The following is a 14,265-nucleotide window of genomic DNA, read 5'->3' on the forward strand; positions in this document are numbered from 1 at the left end:
TCAATGACATTAATAAATTTAGATCTATAATCTTCAAGAATCTTTTCTTAAAGATTTCAACACATAAAAGTTGGATTTTTGGAAAGGAATCTATTTCTGTACACCAGGCTGCCCTTTTGCCTCTGCCCCCCAAGCAATGAGATTAAAGGTGTCACCACACACAGCTAAAACTTTAAGCTCTTAATATCATACTGTCTCTCAATTAAGTCTTTTTAATATTTTTGGTTGCTACAGTATCAAAATGTCTCCATGAAATACTTAAATTGAATTGTAGTACATAATTTTAAAAAGAAATTTAAAGTAAATCCTAAACCATACATGAAGTTCCATGTCTGTAGTAACAGATTACAGAAGGATGCCAAACTAGAGGCAAGCCTAGACTACATGGCAAGATCGTTGCTCAAAAAAAAAAAGCATATAGATCAATGCACTTGCCTAGCAGTATACTCAATTATAAATGTTCACCTATATTCACAGGCATGAAAAAATAATCCAATAAAAGCATATTATCTTTGCACATTTTCAGAACACATAAAAATTTCACTCAACTCGGCAAGGAAATGCCTATGAATTGCCACAAGCACTACTACTTTTCACGTATCAGATTAGTAAGAGTTTAAGTTCACAGATATAACCAGTTTATGGATGCTTATGGAACAATAAGTTGACATACTCCCTAAGAAAAGAAGGGCTACAATAAATCCAGTCAGTTCAAAATCTATAAACATACTTGCCCCCAAAGCCAACAAATAAAGCATTATGGTCAGCAAGTAAACTCTAGCTAAAGGCACTTGCCATTAAACCTGACAGCTTGAATTCAATCTTTCTTCATTCTTTCTTATTCCTTTTTGATTTTCAAGACAATGTTTCTCTATAGCTTTACAGTCTGTCCTGGAACTCGCTCTGTACACCAGGCTGGCCTCGAACTCATAGAGATCTGCCTGCATCTGCCTTCTAAGTTAAAGGTGGCATGCACCAACACTGCTTGGCTTCTAACCTTTTTCTTTCTGTGAGATGGTAACTCATGTAGACAAGGGTAGCCTTGAATTTAGCGACCTGACTACCTTATTCCTAAATGCCGGAATTAAAAGGGACTGATAACTTTTGACACTATTCACATAATTCAAATATTTTAACAAAGAAACAACTACCCCAATGGTTCAGATCTCCCTACCCAAGCACTAGAAAACAAACTTTGTACTCATAACTCTACTATCTCAGGGCTAAAATGTGTTGGAAATTATCCCTGCCACACTCAACAAGATGAGAAAACATCAGTTATTTTTCCTGTATAGACTAAACCCAATACTCTCTATTGGAATAATACCATGAAAGTCACTAAAAAGTGATCGCCAAAGTACTCTTCTTCAAGGAATTCTACACGACAATGGGAAACGACCACCATGACCAATCAGCACAATAGTTAAGTTTAAACACCAACATATTTACAACTCACCTGTGTTGTCTTACCAGACCCAGTCTCACCAACAAGTACGAATGACTGATGTCTAACAAGAATATCTGTAAACCTATCCTTGTATTCCCAAACAGGGAGCTGAAGCCGTTTCTTTAGAATATCATAATATCGAGGCGTATGGGGCAGGTTGGTAAATGGATTAATGCACTGTGGAAGTGATGTGTGTCCTGCATGTCCGGTGTGTGTTGAATGGGCAGAATGTGTAGAATGTGTTGAATGAGCTGAGTGGGTTGAATGAGCGGAATGAGAAGCTTTTAAAGGCGGCAATCCAGCACTGATAAGCATAGCATTGGTGGAAGCTCTCAATTCCTTTTCTTTCTCTTTTTCCCTCTCCCGCTCTCTATCTCCTCTATCGCGTTCTCGGTCACGATCTTTAGATCGGTCTTCTCTATCACGATCTCTATCCCGGTCTTTCCTGGAAATACAAAAATTGAGAAATCAGAGGATTATATATAAAAACATGTGTCTCAATGAACTATTAGAAATGATCAGATTCTTTGTACACCAACCATTAACATCTTTACTAGATGAGGTCTCTCATTTCATCCTTCTAAAACCTGAAGTACGACAACATTAAGAACGGATTCACAGGCCACCAAAATGACTCAGCAGATAAAGGTTTTACCAAGCCTGGGAGTCTGAAGTCAATACCCAGGACCCATATGGTAGTAGAGCGGACCAACTCTTCCATGCTCTCCTCAACAAAAAATGCATATAACATAACTTAAAAGAGAAAACCTGAAACTAGACATGGTGACACAAACCTTTAATCCCAGCATTTGGGAGATAAAGGCAGGTTGATCTCTTTGAGTTCGTATCTATAACAGATAATCCTAATAGAGTAAATCCAACTCATATACCATACATAAGCTGCCATATGGTTGGCTCGAACTAAAATAAGTCATTGTGGAGATGACAGAAACAAATCCTTAAGCCTGTCATTGCTCTTTACTTACAACACATAAATAAAGTCCATTTCCTGTGACTCAAGTATTTATATAGCATAGCAAGAAAGAACATTCACTCTCCAGTCAAGTAGGGGAGCGACCTTAAGCAGAATACAACTAAAATGCTTACTAAATACAGCACTGGTAAACCGATAACTTTTATCTGATCCAGTTCTTAAAATATAGGATTCTCGTTGGGTGGTGGTGGCACAAACTTTTAATCAGAGGCAGGCAGACCTTTGTGAGTCCAAGGCTAGTCTAGTCTAGAGTTAGTTCCAGACAGCTAGGGCTATTGCACAGAGAAACCCTATCTTGAAAAACAACAACAAAAAAAATATGGGATTCTATTCTGTACAAACATGCAGTGAAGAAAAGCCTTAATAGCATGGGACTTCTCCCATCCTAATATCCACCTACTACAGAATTATAAAACATAGGACACAAAACGGAAATAAAGCTTCACCTGTCACCCACAACCCAAAGAAACCAAAAGTATATAGGTAAAAGATTACTTAAAAAAAAATACTAAGAAAAATGATCAGGCCATAGTGGTGTACACCTTTAATCCCAGCACTTGGGAGGCAAGGGAAGTCAGATCTCTGAGTTCAAAGCCAGCCTGGGCTACAAAGAGAGTTCCAGGACAGTAAATCTGCCTTGAAAACGGAGAGGGGGAGTGGAAGGGGGAAGGAGGCAGGAAAAGAGGGAGGAAGGGAAAGGTATAGAGAGAAAATACAGAAATACAAGTCTCAAAATTTCAAACTTGAACCTTAACCTATCTTTGAAAAATATCCCCAACCATCACCTTTGTTAATTTTGCTTCTCATTTAGGTGTTCCTTAAGTGGGTGTTTACATGCAAAATGTGAGTTAAGAAAGTTTATAAAGCAAAGAATCATATAGACTCAAACAGCTCAAGGACTAGATACCTTTGCAGGCCTAGTGGTTCAGTGGGTAAAAGCATTTGCTGTGAAAGCAAGAGAACCTGAGTTCAAATCTGAAGCTCCCTTGTATGGTAGGCATGGCCTCATGGTACCTGTCACCCGAGCACTGGTGATGGTGAAGGGAGACAGGTGGATCTTGAGAGTTTGCAGGCTAGTTTAGCCAAAACAGTCTGCTTCTGATTCAGTGAAACCCTGTTTATAACAAGCAGGAGCAACACCCCCACATACAGAAAATTTTAAAAAAGAATTTCTTTGTAGACATCTCTTCATTACAAAGGACAAAAAGAAGCTGAATAAGCACCTTCCATATTTAAGAATATGGAATCAGACAGTTAAGAGACGGACCTAACCTTTCCAAATCAACAAAAACTGGGGAAAGAGAGATACTAGGCAAAGCAATCCATGTAATGCTATGTGATAAATTAATACCTACACTTACACCCTTTCCAGGACACATTTCACCTATAGCGCTATTACTACAGCAGAGAAAGAAGTGCAATGCAAAACACAAGAACCTGCTGATCAATAAAGTGAGAATTTCACACACAGCCCAAAAAGAGGGGCATGGCAACCACAGCTGCAAAACCACAGGAAAGACATAAGACTCCCTTATCTACTCTGCAAAATGAAAATATTAACGAACCATCAAGAAAACATTTGGAATGCAGAAAACTAATTCAATTGCCTAGAAATAATGTTGCAGTTCACACTGGCTACTCTGAATGACAAAGGTAAAAAAAAAAAAAAAAACTGTTACAGCCCTCTCCATACATAGGTCCACTTGTCCATGTGCATGGTTTCTTGTTTAAATAGGCACTGATCATAAAAGTTGTTCTAAAAAATTACTAGTTAAGCATTATTTTAAAGAAAGTAAAAACAATCCTGGTGTGGCGGTACACATCTTTAATCCCCAAACTTGGGAGACAGAGACAGGCAGAATGATCTCTGGTCCACAGTGAGTTTCTAGGACAGCCAGAGCTATTGGGGCTGGGGGGGGGGGGGCAGGGAAGAAGAGAGAGAAAAGAGCGAACTCTAAATAGTTCTTTAGTCAACACTGAAATTTATCAAGAACAGTGTTTCCTTACTTGCATGTAAGATGTGTCCACTGATATGGAACTAAAAACATTAAATAAGCTGATGCTGTAACAATGTTCTCTGGCATATCTGAAATGCACTACAAATACTGGTTACTACTGATGGTTCAGTTTAAATTGTACATAGAATAATATATTGATATATAATATATACTATATTGATATATATTCACAAATATATATATTATAGGCACAAATATATTGATAATGATGGAACTAGTCTACATTAGAATATTATATTAATACTACTTTTTCTGACAATCTCACTTTCAGAACCTCTAAGTACACGGACGCTAATACTTTCCATCTACAAAATAAAAAAAAAACGTGGGAATCACTTAACATCACTGAGCAAGACAGGAGACTCGCCTTACAACTGGAGTACTATGCAACCTATGGGAAGGCTAATGTTAATGATGAGTGAAAAAAAAAATCAAAGCATACATCCACACAAATCCTGAGAGCTCACTGCTATTACTGTTCTCACTCATGAATAAATATGCTCTCCAAAGATGTAAATGAAGATTCGGAGATTCGGAGGAATTTACAGCTTTTTTTCCCCTTTATATCTTTACGTGAGAATTATTTCTTGTCCACTGCATCTGATTATTTAATCTCAGATACCACACAGGATTGCACCGAAACACACTTCTACATACAAAGCACCTCCAACAGTATCAGGTACTATTCCGTAATTAAAAGTTCTGATCAGGAATACTAAAAAGCATTAAAATGAAAACGTCCATATCTTCAGATTCTTCCCAAACTGGTGAGATGCTCAGCCAGTAAAGTCACTTGCCACCAAGACTGGAAAACTGAGTTGATCCCTGAGGCCCACATGGTGGAAGAAAGTAACTGACTACCATGTTTTCTTCCAAACAGCACAAGCAGTGGCGTGTACACACGTACACACACAAAAGAGTACTGGAAAGACAAGACAACAGGGTCTGGTGACAGCTGGGTTCACAAGCCTATGCTGTCAAATACAATAAACAAGAGGAGGGAGGGAGGGGTAAAGGATCCCTGGAGGTCCAAAATACATTCAAACTAAGTGAGGGGTGGCTGGAGAAGGAACCAAGCACAAATGTTGTATAAACTCATTTCCAAAGAAAACCACTTCTATAAGAAAAGTTACTCAAAAAAACTTAGGAAACAGAGTAAAAACTGCCCTCCAGAATCTCTAGAAATTAAGGAATTACTGTACAATGAGCTAACTCTCCTCTACTCACTGACAAACATGTAATATTCAAAAGAAATATGAAGCTACCATGAAACACCCAAAAGTCCATTGTACCACGGTTGTTTTGCAAAAAAGGAAACCACTACACTTGTAACATGGAACCCCTAATCCCAATAAAAGCTTTCCGAATGGTGAAAATACACAGAAAAAACACTTAATGAACCGTTTTCCAGTGTTTATTCCAATGTGACTTCTGAGAAGAGAAAGTCAGTTGCACCTTAACCAAATGTGACATTTCAGCTTCACAGAAGTTCATAACTAAATGCTGTCCGCCTTTATCAATCCAATATAGATATCATTACGACAGGTGGTGATGTCTAACTACTCAGTTTCATGTTGAGAAAGACAGAATCCTAGACGCCAGTAGAAAGTATGGAAAAGCTCACTGTAACTTTGCTCTCCCTTGGAAAATATCATACACTGTGTTTCTACCTCTAAGTACTGTGGCCGAGCCCATGTACTAACTGGGATTTCTGCTTGAGGAGACTAAGAAGCTGTCTTGTGGTGCTGTTATCTCAATGCCCAGTATTGCAAGATTTAAGAAAAAACAAAAAACTACAAAATCCAAAAGTGACAAACGTGCTTTCCATATCCAGTACTTCAATCTTATGAGAGTATCAGAACACATCCTATCCTGACCTATACTTCACACTGTTAGAACTCAAAACTCCGAAGGGCTGCCCGTGAATAAAACTCACAGGGCACAAGAAAACGATGAAATCATGCAACAAATTTGGATATTCTGTCTTCTGTGGATTCTGTTTTGCTTTAATTAACCAAACAGATCTCTGTATTGCCGAAGTGAAAACACACGACGGCCTGAAGTGGCGAGCAGGAATATAAACCAGTGTATGAACTGGGAAAAAAACCCTGGAAAATGGTAACTGCATTACATGTATAACTGCTTACATGATACATGCCTCTTCCCTTTGCGAAAGTCTAAGAAAGGAGCCCAACTGCCAGATCAGGAATCGGTGCGAGCATTTCTCAATCGGCACGTGGGGTATGTTTGCTCCTACATGCTTAACAACACTTTTGAAAAGTGAGTCCAAAGTGGAGAACGGAAAGGAAATAACTTATGGAGCGGAGGTGGGCACACATCTTTTCACAACCCTACCCCAGTGATGCTCAGCAGAGACGATTTTTTAAGCAAAGCAGGAAATAAAGGAGATGGCGGGAGGGCAGCCGGAGGGCGGAAGTTGGCAACGGCCTCCTCTCAAGTGCCTCAATGGAAGGAGGCCCGTCGTCTCCCGCCAAACACTGAGCCCCGCGGTGGGAGCGCCTCTCTTTGCAAGCGGACTGCTCCCGCCGCCGCCCAGAGCCGCCCGCGGCCGGGTGCCCTTGGCAGCCGGCTTCCGGCCGCTCTCCCCGGCTGAGGGCCTCACGCGAGCACCGAGGCCTCGCGGCCCGCTCCTCACGCCCGCCGCCCGCGGCCTCGTGGCCGCCGCAGGCCTCTCGCCCTCGCCGCACACACTCAGCCCGCGCCCACGGCCGCCCGGGGCCAGACAAAGACTCGGCCGCCGGGCCTGCTCCCCGCCACAAGCCAACAAAAGCCTGGGCCGCGACCGCGCGCCCCGGCCTGCCTTACCCATCGGTCCCCGCACGCTTCTTGCCGGAGGGGTAATCCTCCCCAAGGTCCAAACGGTGCCGCTTGGACATCCTCGCACTCCTAGAGCGAACGCTTAGGAAGGAAGGAAGAAGAGAGACTCCGGCGGCCTGATCCGCACAGGAGAGGCCCGCTGCTCAACTCGCGGGGACCCCCACCCCTCCCGCCACCACAGCCCGCTCGCTGCGGCCCGAACCAGGAGCTAAAATGGCGGCCGCGACGAGGGCTGGGCCTGCGCACGCGCCTCCGCGGCGGGCGTGCCGGCGCGGTGCGCGCGCACGCCGAGCGGAGGCGGGACCGCCAGCCCCTCCCGCGGTGCGATTGGCTGAGAGGTTCTGAGCTCCGCGGGCTCCTCCCTCTTTTTCCGGAGTGGTGAGCCCGTCTGAGCGGCGGCTGGGCGGGATGGGGACGTGCCTCAAGCTTGTACTTGCAGTCTGGAGTTCACTGGGAAAGTTGAAAAAGCCTGATCCGAGCCGGGCGGTGGTGGCGTACGCCTTTAATCCCAGCACTTGGGAGGCAGAGGCAGGCGGATCTCTGTGAGTTCGAGACCAGCCTGGTCTACAAGAGCTAGTTCCAGGACAGGCTCCAAAACCACAGAGAAACCCTGTCTTGAAAAACCAAAAAAAAAAAAAAAAAAAAAAAAAAAAAGCCTGATCTGAGTTAGGGAAATCTGTCTCTCTGTCTTTTCTTTTGCTTTTAGGGTCTGTAGCTCAGCAAGGTTAGGAAACTAATGATGATCACCCAGCCGATAAGTGGCAGAGCGAGACGCAACTATTTCATAACTCCAGAACCGGAATTTGCAGTTGTTATGCCCTATGCCCAACAGGGTGAGAAAAATGTTAATTTACCTCGACTCATTTTGCCCGTTCACCACAGCACAGAGAACATCTGTTTATTCAAACTATAGGTGTTTTGGATAGGGTGCAGAAAATTGGCAGTAATCGTACTCTGCACCTTATTTTGCCTCTGCCCTGGTATTCCTCGTTTGTGTGTATATGAGTATATATAAGGCACCCGGAGTGTTAGCTCTGCCTCTGTCTTCGTTTGGTTTGGGTTTCTCTGTGTAGCCCTGGCTGTCCTGAAACTCTCTCTGTAGACGAGGCTAAGCTCGAATTCAGAGATTAGGCGCTGTCTCTGTCTCCTAGAGCACTCGGCTTCTGTTATTAGTAGAGTGATCCCTAGAAAGGCATTTTATAGACATGATTACTAAGACTAAAGGAGGAGGTCAGCTAATAAATTCAGCCATTAAGACTCTACTGTAGCCATGCGGTGGTGGCATTCACATTTATTTTGTTTCTTTGTTTGTTTGTTTGTTTGTTTTCGAGACAAGGTTTCTCTGTAGCCTTGGAACCGGTCCTAGAACTCACTTGGTAGACCAGGCTGGCCTTGAACTCACAGAGATCCACCCGCCCCGCCCCGTGCTGGGATTAAAGGCCTGCACTACCACCGCCTGGTTTGGGCATTCCCATTTAATCCCAACACTGGTGGATCTCCGAAAGTTCGAGGTCAGGCTGGTACACAGAGGGAGTTCCAGGACAGCCAGAGCTACAGAGAAAAACAAAAACAAAAAAGACTCTTATTAAGGAATGAAATCTATAAGATACTATAAGATGCACTCACTGCACAGAACAGAGCTGAGCCTCTGCCACCTTCATGCTGTTCCACCCAAGGGTGATGAAACTGTCTCCTGTTCGGAAGACCCATGAGAGTGTGCGACCCTTCCCCTACTTATTTTAAGGGGTCACGTATACCGGAGGGGGGGGAAAAACACGCGCATAAGTCCAAAATGTGCCATCCAATTGGTCATTGGATCAGATGGAAGAATTCCACAACATTCCACAACATTCCAGCCCATGTGCTTGGTGGTCAGTTCATTCCCAGAAGTACAAGAGAGAAAGGTCTAGGGACCAACCCAAATGCAGGGTGTCATTTCAGATCATACACCAGGAAGCGCTGATGAGTTGGGCTTCAGTATATGAATGTCTTTCCTGCAATACTGGGGCTTTGCTCCTGCTAAATACGAATTGTACTGCCAGGAACAATCCAAGAAAGCCTGTGCTGTGATGGATTTAGAGTCAGTAATCTATGACTGTCACCCATGGTGTCAAGAAAAACATCACAAGGAACCTCTCACCTGCGCTGCACTGAAGAACAGATCATAGCAAAGGTCTCATGGGAAAGATCCTATGGTGCCCAGCAAGAGAAAATACACAGTTCTCAAACATGGGAGAAGCAGTGACAACAAGATTTAGGAAGAACAATTACTTTCAAATTTATTTATTATATTTTAACTTAATTTTAATTTTTGAGACAAGGACCCATGTGCCTTAGGCTGGCCCCCAACCTGCTAGTCAAGGAAGACCTTGAACTCTTGATTTTTCTGGTCCCTACATCTGGACTACTGAGATGCCAGGCATGTGCCAGGATGCCTTGCCAATCTACAACTTGGAGTATGCCCAAGGCACTGGGCCCCATCCTCGGCATCTCAAAACAAACAAACAGAACAAAAATCCATCTGGAGTAGAGGCAAAGACCAGAGAATCTTCGGAGGAACTGTAGGAAGTCAGAGAGAGAAAGCTGAGGACTGAGTGCCAGACTCAAGCATAATACAAGAAGGCCAATAGCGAACCTCCAGAAGAGATAAAGCTCCCCCGTTAAGCCAGGACACTGAAATCAAGGGAGAACCTGAAGATCTAGCCTCACTTTTCTTTAGTTCCTTTCAGTGGACTTTACAGTCAAAATTCTGTTGGCAGTGCCACTGGGCTACATTGGCAGCCCCCCACTAGCATGGATGCAGATGTGCCTTTGGAGAGTGCTGTGTTGAGCGTCTTGCTTGATTCAAAGAACCACCAACTCTTTGAGCTTGCACGGCTGTCTGGTGGGTGAGCTCTTTGGTGTCCGGAGACAATACCATATCCTCAGCCAATGCTAACGAACACCGCCATTTTCGGAAGGAGTATCCATAAGTGAGTCATGAGAACGCACAGACAGACCCTGACTCCTTCATACGCAATCATGCTTCCCTGTGCCTATGTCACCTGCTCCCTTACCTGCTAAATATCCTCTATCCATTCCCTTCATGCACGAGCACTTGGGAGGCCAGACGTCTCTATGAACTTATGAACTCTGAGTTCAGAGTCAGCCTAGGCTATATCGTGAAACCCTCTATGTAAAAAAGGCACTGGGATAAATTTAAAATAAAAATTAAAAAGAAACTGGAGTTTATATAAAATATTCATACACCTAAAATAAAAATAAATAGTTGGGTGGTGGTGGCGCCTACCTTTAATCTCAACAGGAGGCAGAGGCAGGTGCATCTCTGAGTTTGAGGCCAGCCTGGTCTTCAGGGCAAGTTCTAAGACAGACAGGGATATGCAGAGAAACCCTGTCTCAAAAAAATCAAAAATAAATGAATAAGTTTTAAAAACAAGCGACACCTTCCCCGCCCCACACAGAGTATCTTAGATACCCAGACCTTTGTGTTCTGTTAAGAAAGTAGCTCCAGAAGAGGTCATTCATTCAAAAGGCCCATAGCGCTCTGAAGGGTAGCATGCCATCTCTGCAATGTTTCCCTCCAGCTGGTGCTTCCACAGTGGCCTCTTGGTACTGCAGTATGTGATTTCAATAGCAGCCCTTAGGCTTGTTCCTGACTCAATAGTATGAGGAATCTCACAGTAGTGATGGGAGTTGGCTTATGTCATTTGGATTGTATATGGCTTTTTAGTGCCTTCTGTAAAATGAATACTTTCTAATAGGTATGAGTATGTGAAACAAAGATCTTTACGCTGTGCCCACTTCCATATGTGCCCTTAGGAACTTGTTTGGGGCCTGTGGATTACATATTGGTAGTTTGAAACCAACCATAATGGAAATCAAGTCTTTGCTTTCCAACGTTCCCACTTCTCTGTTTCTATTTGGGTATCACGTTGCTCCAAAAAAAAAAAAAAAAAACTAAATTTTGAAAGGTACATAAGTCTCTTTTGCAGTTGTGAAGGCTTTGATCCGGAATCTACACTCTGATTCTTCCGTTGGAACTTGCCATAAAATCTACACAACTTTTTTCCCCATGCAAGACACTCCTCATAGCCAGCTGTTTATCTGAAGCCTTAGACCACCCTCTGTGGAGTGTGTGTGTGTGTGTGTGTGTGAGAGAGAGAGAGAGAGAGAGAGAGGAGAGAGAGAGAGAGAGAGAGAGAGAGAGAGAGAGAGAGAGAGAGAGAGAGAGAGAGAGAGAGAGAGAGCGCGCTGGAATAGCATTCTAGAAATATACTGTCTCCAGGGCCTGAAGAAGCTGTCTTGGCCATCAGTGCATTCCTGTGATGAGAGCTCCAAGGTAGGTAACTTCTCTATTTTGCAGATATCCCCATCTGCCTCAGGTCACCGCTAACGAATCATTTGTGTAGTGAGCTCCTGGCTCTCTTGTGGTCTATTTCCCTCAATGGTACCTGTAAATAACTAAACTTTCCACCCTCCTGGGTACATATTCTGCCTAGGTCTTCAGGTTTACGGTATACACAGCTTCTCTTCTCATCTATGCCTTTTAAACGATTTTGCAAATACGTCTTCCTTTTGGGGAGGTCCAAGGAAGAGACATCATTTCGGCATCCCAGAACCAGCCTGATGTCATCAGTCTATGCTTTTCCCTTGAGTGGGATTAATGAGGCACAGTGTGGGCTTGCCTATTGGTTCTTGTTCTTGGGAATGAGCATGCCCACAGATGGCTGCCATTGTTTTTCTCCCCTCTTGATTCCCAGGGTATGCTTGGGAAGTACTGTCTGCACGCTGCATGCCTGGCTATCCTCCTTAGTAGTTTCACAGACTGCACTACATATGTGCACAATTTTTATCAATTATATACATATACATTGTATAATCATTAACAAAATAAAGCTAATTAGTATACGAATCAAATCACATAATTCTTTATTTTTCTTCTATAAAGTTGATTTAATTGCTGTTTTGTTAACATTTATTTATTGTGTGTGATAGGCACATGTTTCAGGGAACACGTGTAGAGGTCAGAGGACAGCTTTCGAGATTCAGTTCTCTTTTCATTTATGTTCCAGGGACTGAATGCAGGCCTTCAGGCTTGGTAGCCATCATTTATATTAACTGAATCATCTCAGTAGGAACAGTCTCCCAAGCTGTCAAATTCTGTCACCCACCCAAGGCAACAAAACAGCTAATAGTAAAAAGCAGAAAGATGTGATTTCCTCAATGTGGCCACACTGGAAAGAAAGACAAAGAGATCCCATAATAACACACCTACTCCCACATTCTATCTTTGAGGTCTTGAGTGGAAATCAAAGTTTAAGTAGAGATCCAGAGGTACACACATCTAAGTAATCAGGTCATGAGGTGGTCCCACCCATCTCTGACTCTTCATTGTATGACCACAGGAGACAAGTTACCACCTCTGACTGAAGACTTTTTCATCTCCCAGCATAAGATTCCCCAGGAAACTTTCATTTCTTTTGAATTGGAGAGACACAGAATACCTCTGCAGACCAGGCTGACCTCAAACTCACAGAGATCTGATGCTTCGGTCTCCCAAATGCTGGCATTAAAAGTGTGGGCCACCAGTGGCCCAGGTTTTTTATTTTGTTTTGGTTTTTGTTTTGGTGTTGGGGGAGCTTAAGAACATTAGAGAGCCACTGTTCTAGAGAGAAAGGAATTCTTTTTGTTTTGTTTATTTAGGGTCTTTTGAGACAAGATCTCATTATGTAACTCAGGCTGGCTCTGAACTACGGTCCTCCTGCATCAGTTTCTCATGCGCTAGGTTTGCAGGCATGCACCACCTTGTCCAGTATATTAGAGAATTTAATTTGCTAACATACTCTGGGAGTGAATTTATCTTTCATATACTCTCACATTGCTAATTATCATCTTTCCATCTCACCCTGAAGATCCCTCACAGTTCTTGTAGAACAAGTTTGGCGCTCAGACACTCCCTCTGCTTTTATTTGAGAACATCTTATCAGTTCTGCAATTCTCAGGAGTAGCCTTGTCGGGCCAGGTATTCTTGACTGGCAGTTTCTTTCAGCGCTTTGAACATGCCTGACTTTACAGGCATTCTGCTGAGAAGCCCCACATGCAGTCTAAGGGGAGAGGGTGGTCGCACTTGTGTATAACTTGTCTATTCTCTTGTGTTGCTTTCAGAATTCTGTCTTCAGTTTTTCTGTGCTTGTGCTTTGGATTTTTGAGAAAGGATTTCTCTGTGTAGTCCTGACTGTCCTGGAACTTGTGCTGTAGACCAGTCTGACCTCAAAGTCACAGTTCTGTCTGTCTCAGCCTCTGAGTCCTGAGATTAGAGGCAAGCACCAACACTGCCAGGCAAATAATTTTTAGATTGATGTATTTATTTTACTTAATGTATATGACTGTTTTCCCTGTATGCATATATGTGCACTAAGTGCATGCCTATTGGATTTTCTGGGGTCAGAGTTATGTACGGCACTATGTGGGTGGTGGGAATTGAGCCCAGAAAGAGGAACAAGTGCTCTCAATCACTGAACCATCTCTTCAGTCTCACTTTTTTTTTTAATGTTTATTTATTATGTATACAACATTCCTTCCATGTATGCTTGCATGCCAGAAGAGGGGCACCAGATCTCATTACAGATGGTTGTGAGCCACCATGTGGTTGCTGGGAATTGAACTCAGGACCTCTGGAAGATCAGTCAGTGCTCTTAACCTCTGAGCCATCTCTCCAGCCCTTCAGTCTCACTTTTCATCAGTTTGTTTATAATGTGTCTTTAGGTTGAATATATTTGGGAGATATTTGCTGTGGGATGTCTTTCTATGTGTTGTGAATATGTGTTGCTCCCATTGGTTAATAAATAAAGCTGCTTTGGCCTATGGCAAGGTAAAATAGAGTCAGATGGGAAATCCAAGCAGAGATACAGGAGAAAAGGGGTAGAATCTGGGAGACACCAGCAGCTGCCCAAGGAGCAACATGTCAG

General features: G+C 43.1%; 1 protein-coding gene across 1 annotated transcript in view; it reads right to left on the bottom strand.

Moving 5' to 3' along the window:
• Dhx15 (DEAH-box helicase 15) overlaps positions 1-7,505 on the bottom strand; it is a 39,417-nt gene extending 31,912 nt beyond the window's left edge. Inside the window, exons 1-2 of the mRNA XM_057771548.1 lie at positions 7,286-7,505; positions 1,457-1,892 (exon numbers count right to left, since the gene is read on the bottom strand). Of these exons, the coding sequence (XP_057627531.1) occupies positions 1,457-1,892; positions 7,286-7,356 (507 nt within the window). The 5' untranslated portion in view covers positions 7,357-7,505. The remainder of the gene's footprint in view (positions 1-1,456; positions 1,893-7,285) is intronic.
• Positions 7,506-14,265: the final 6,760 nt, after the last annotated feature.

The sequence above is a fragment of the Chionomys nivalis genome, chromosome 6 (genome assembly GCF_950005125.1).
Source record: "Chionomys nivalis chromosome 6, mChiNiv1.1, whole genome shotgun sequence".
Classification (NCBI taxonomy): Eukaryota; Metazoa; Chordata; class Mammalia; order Rodentia; family Cricetidae; genus Chionomys; species Chionomys nivalis.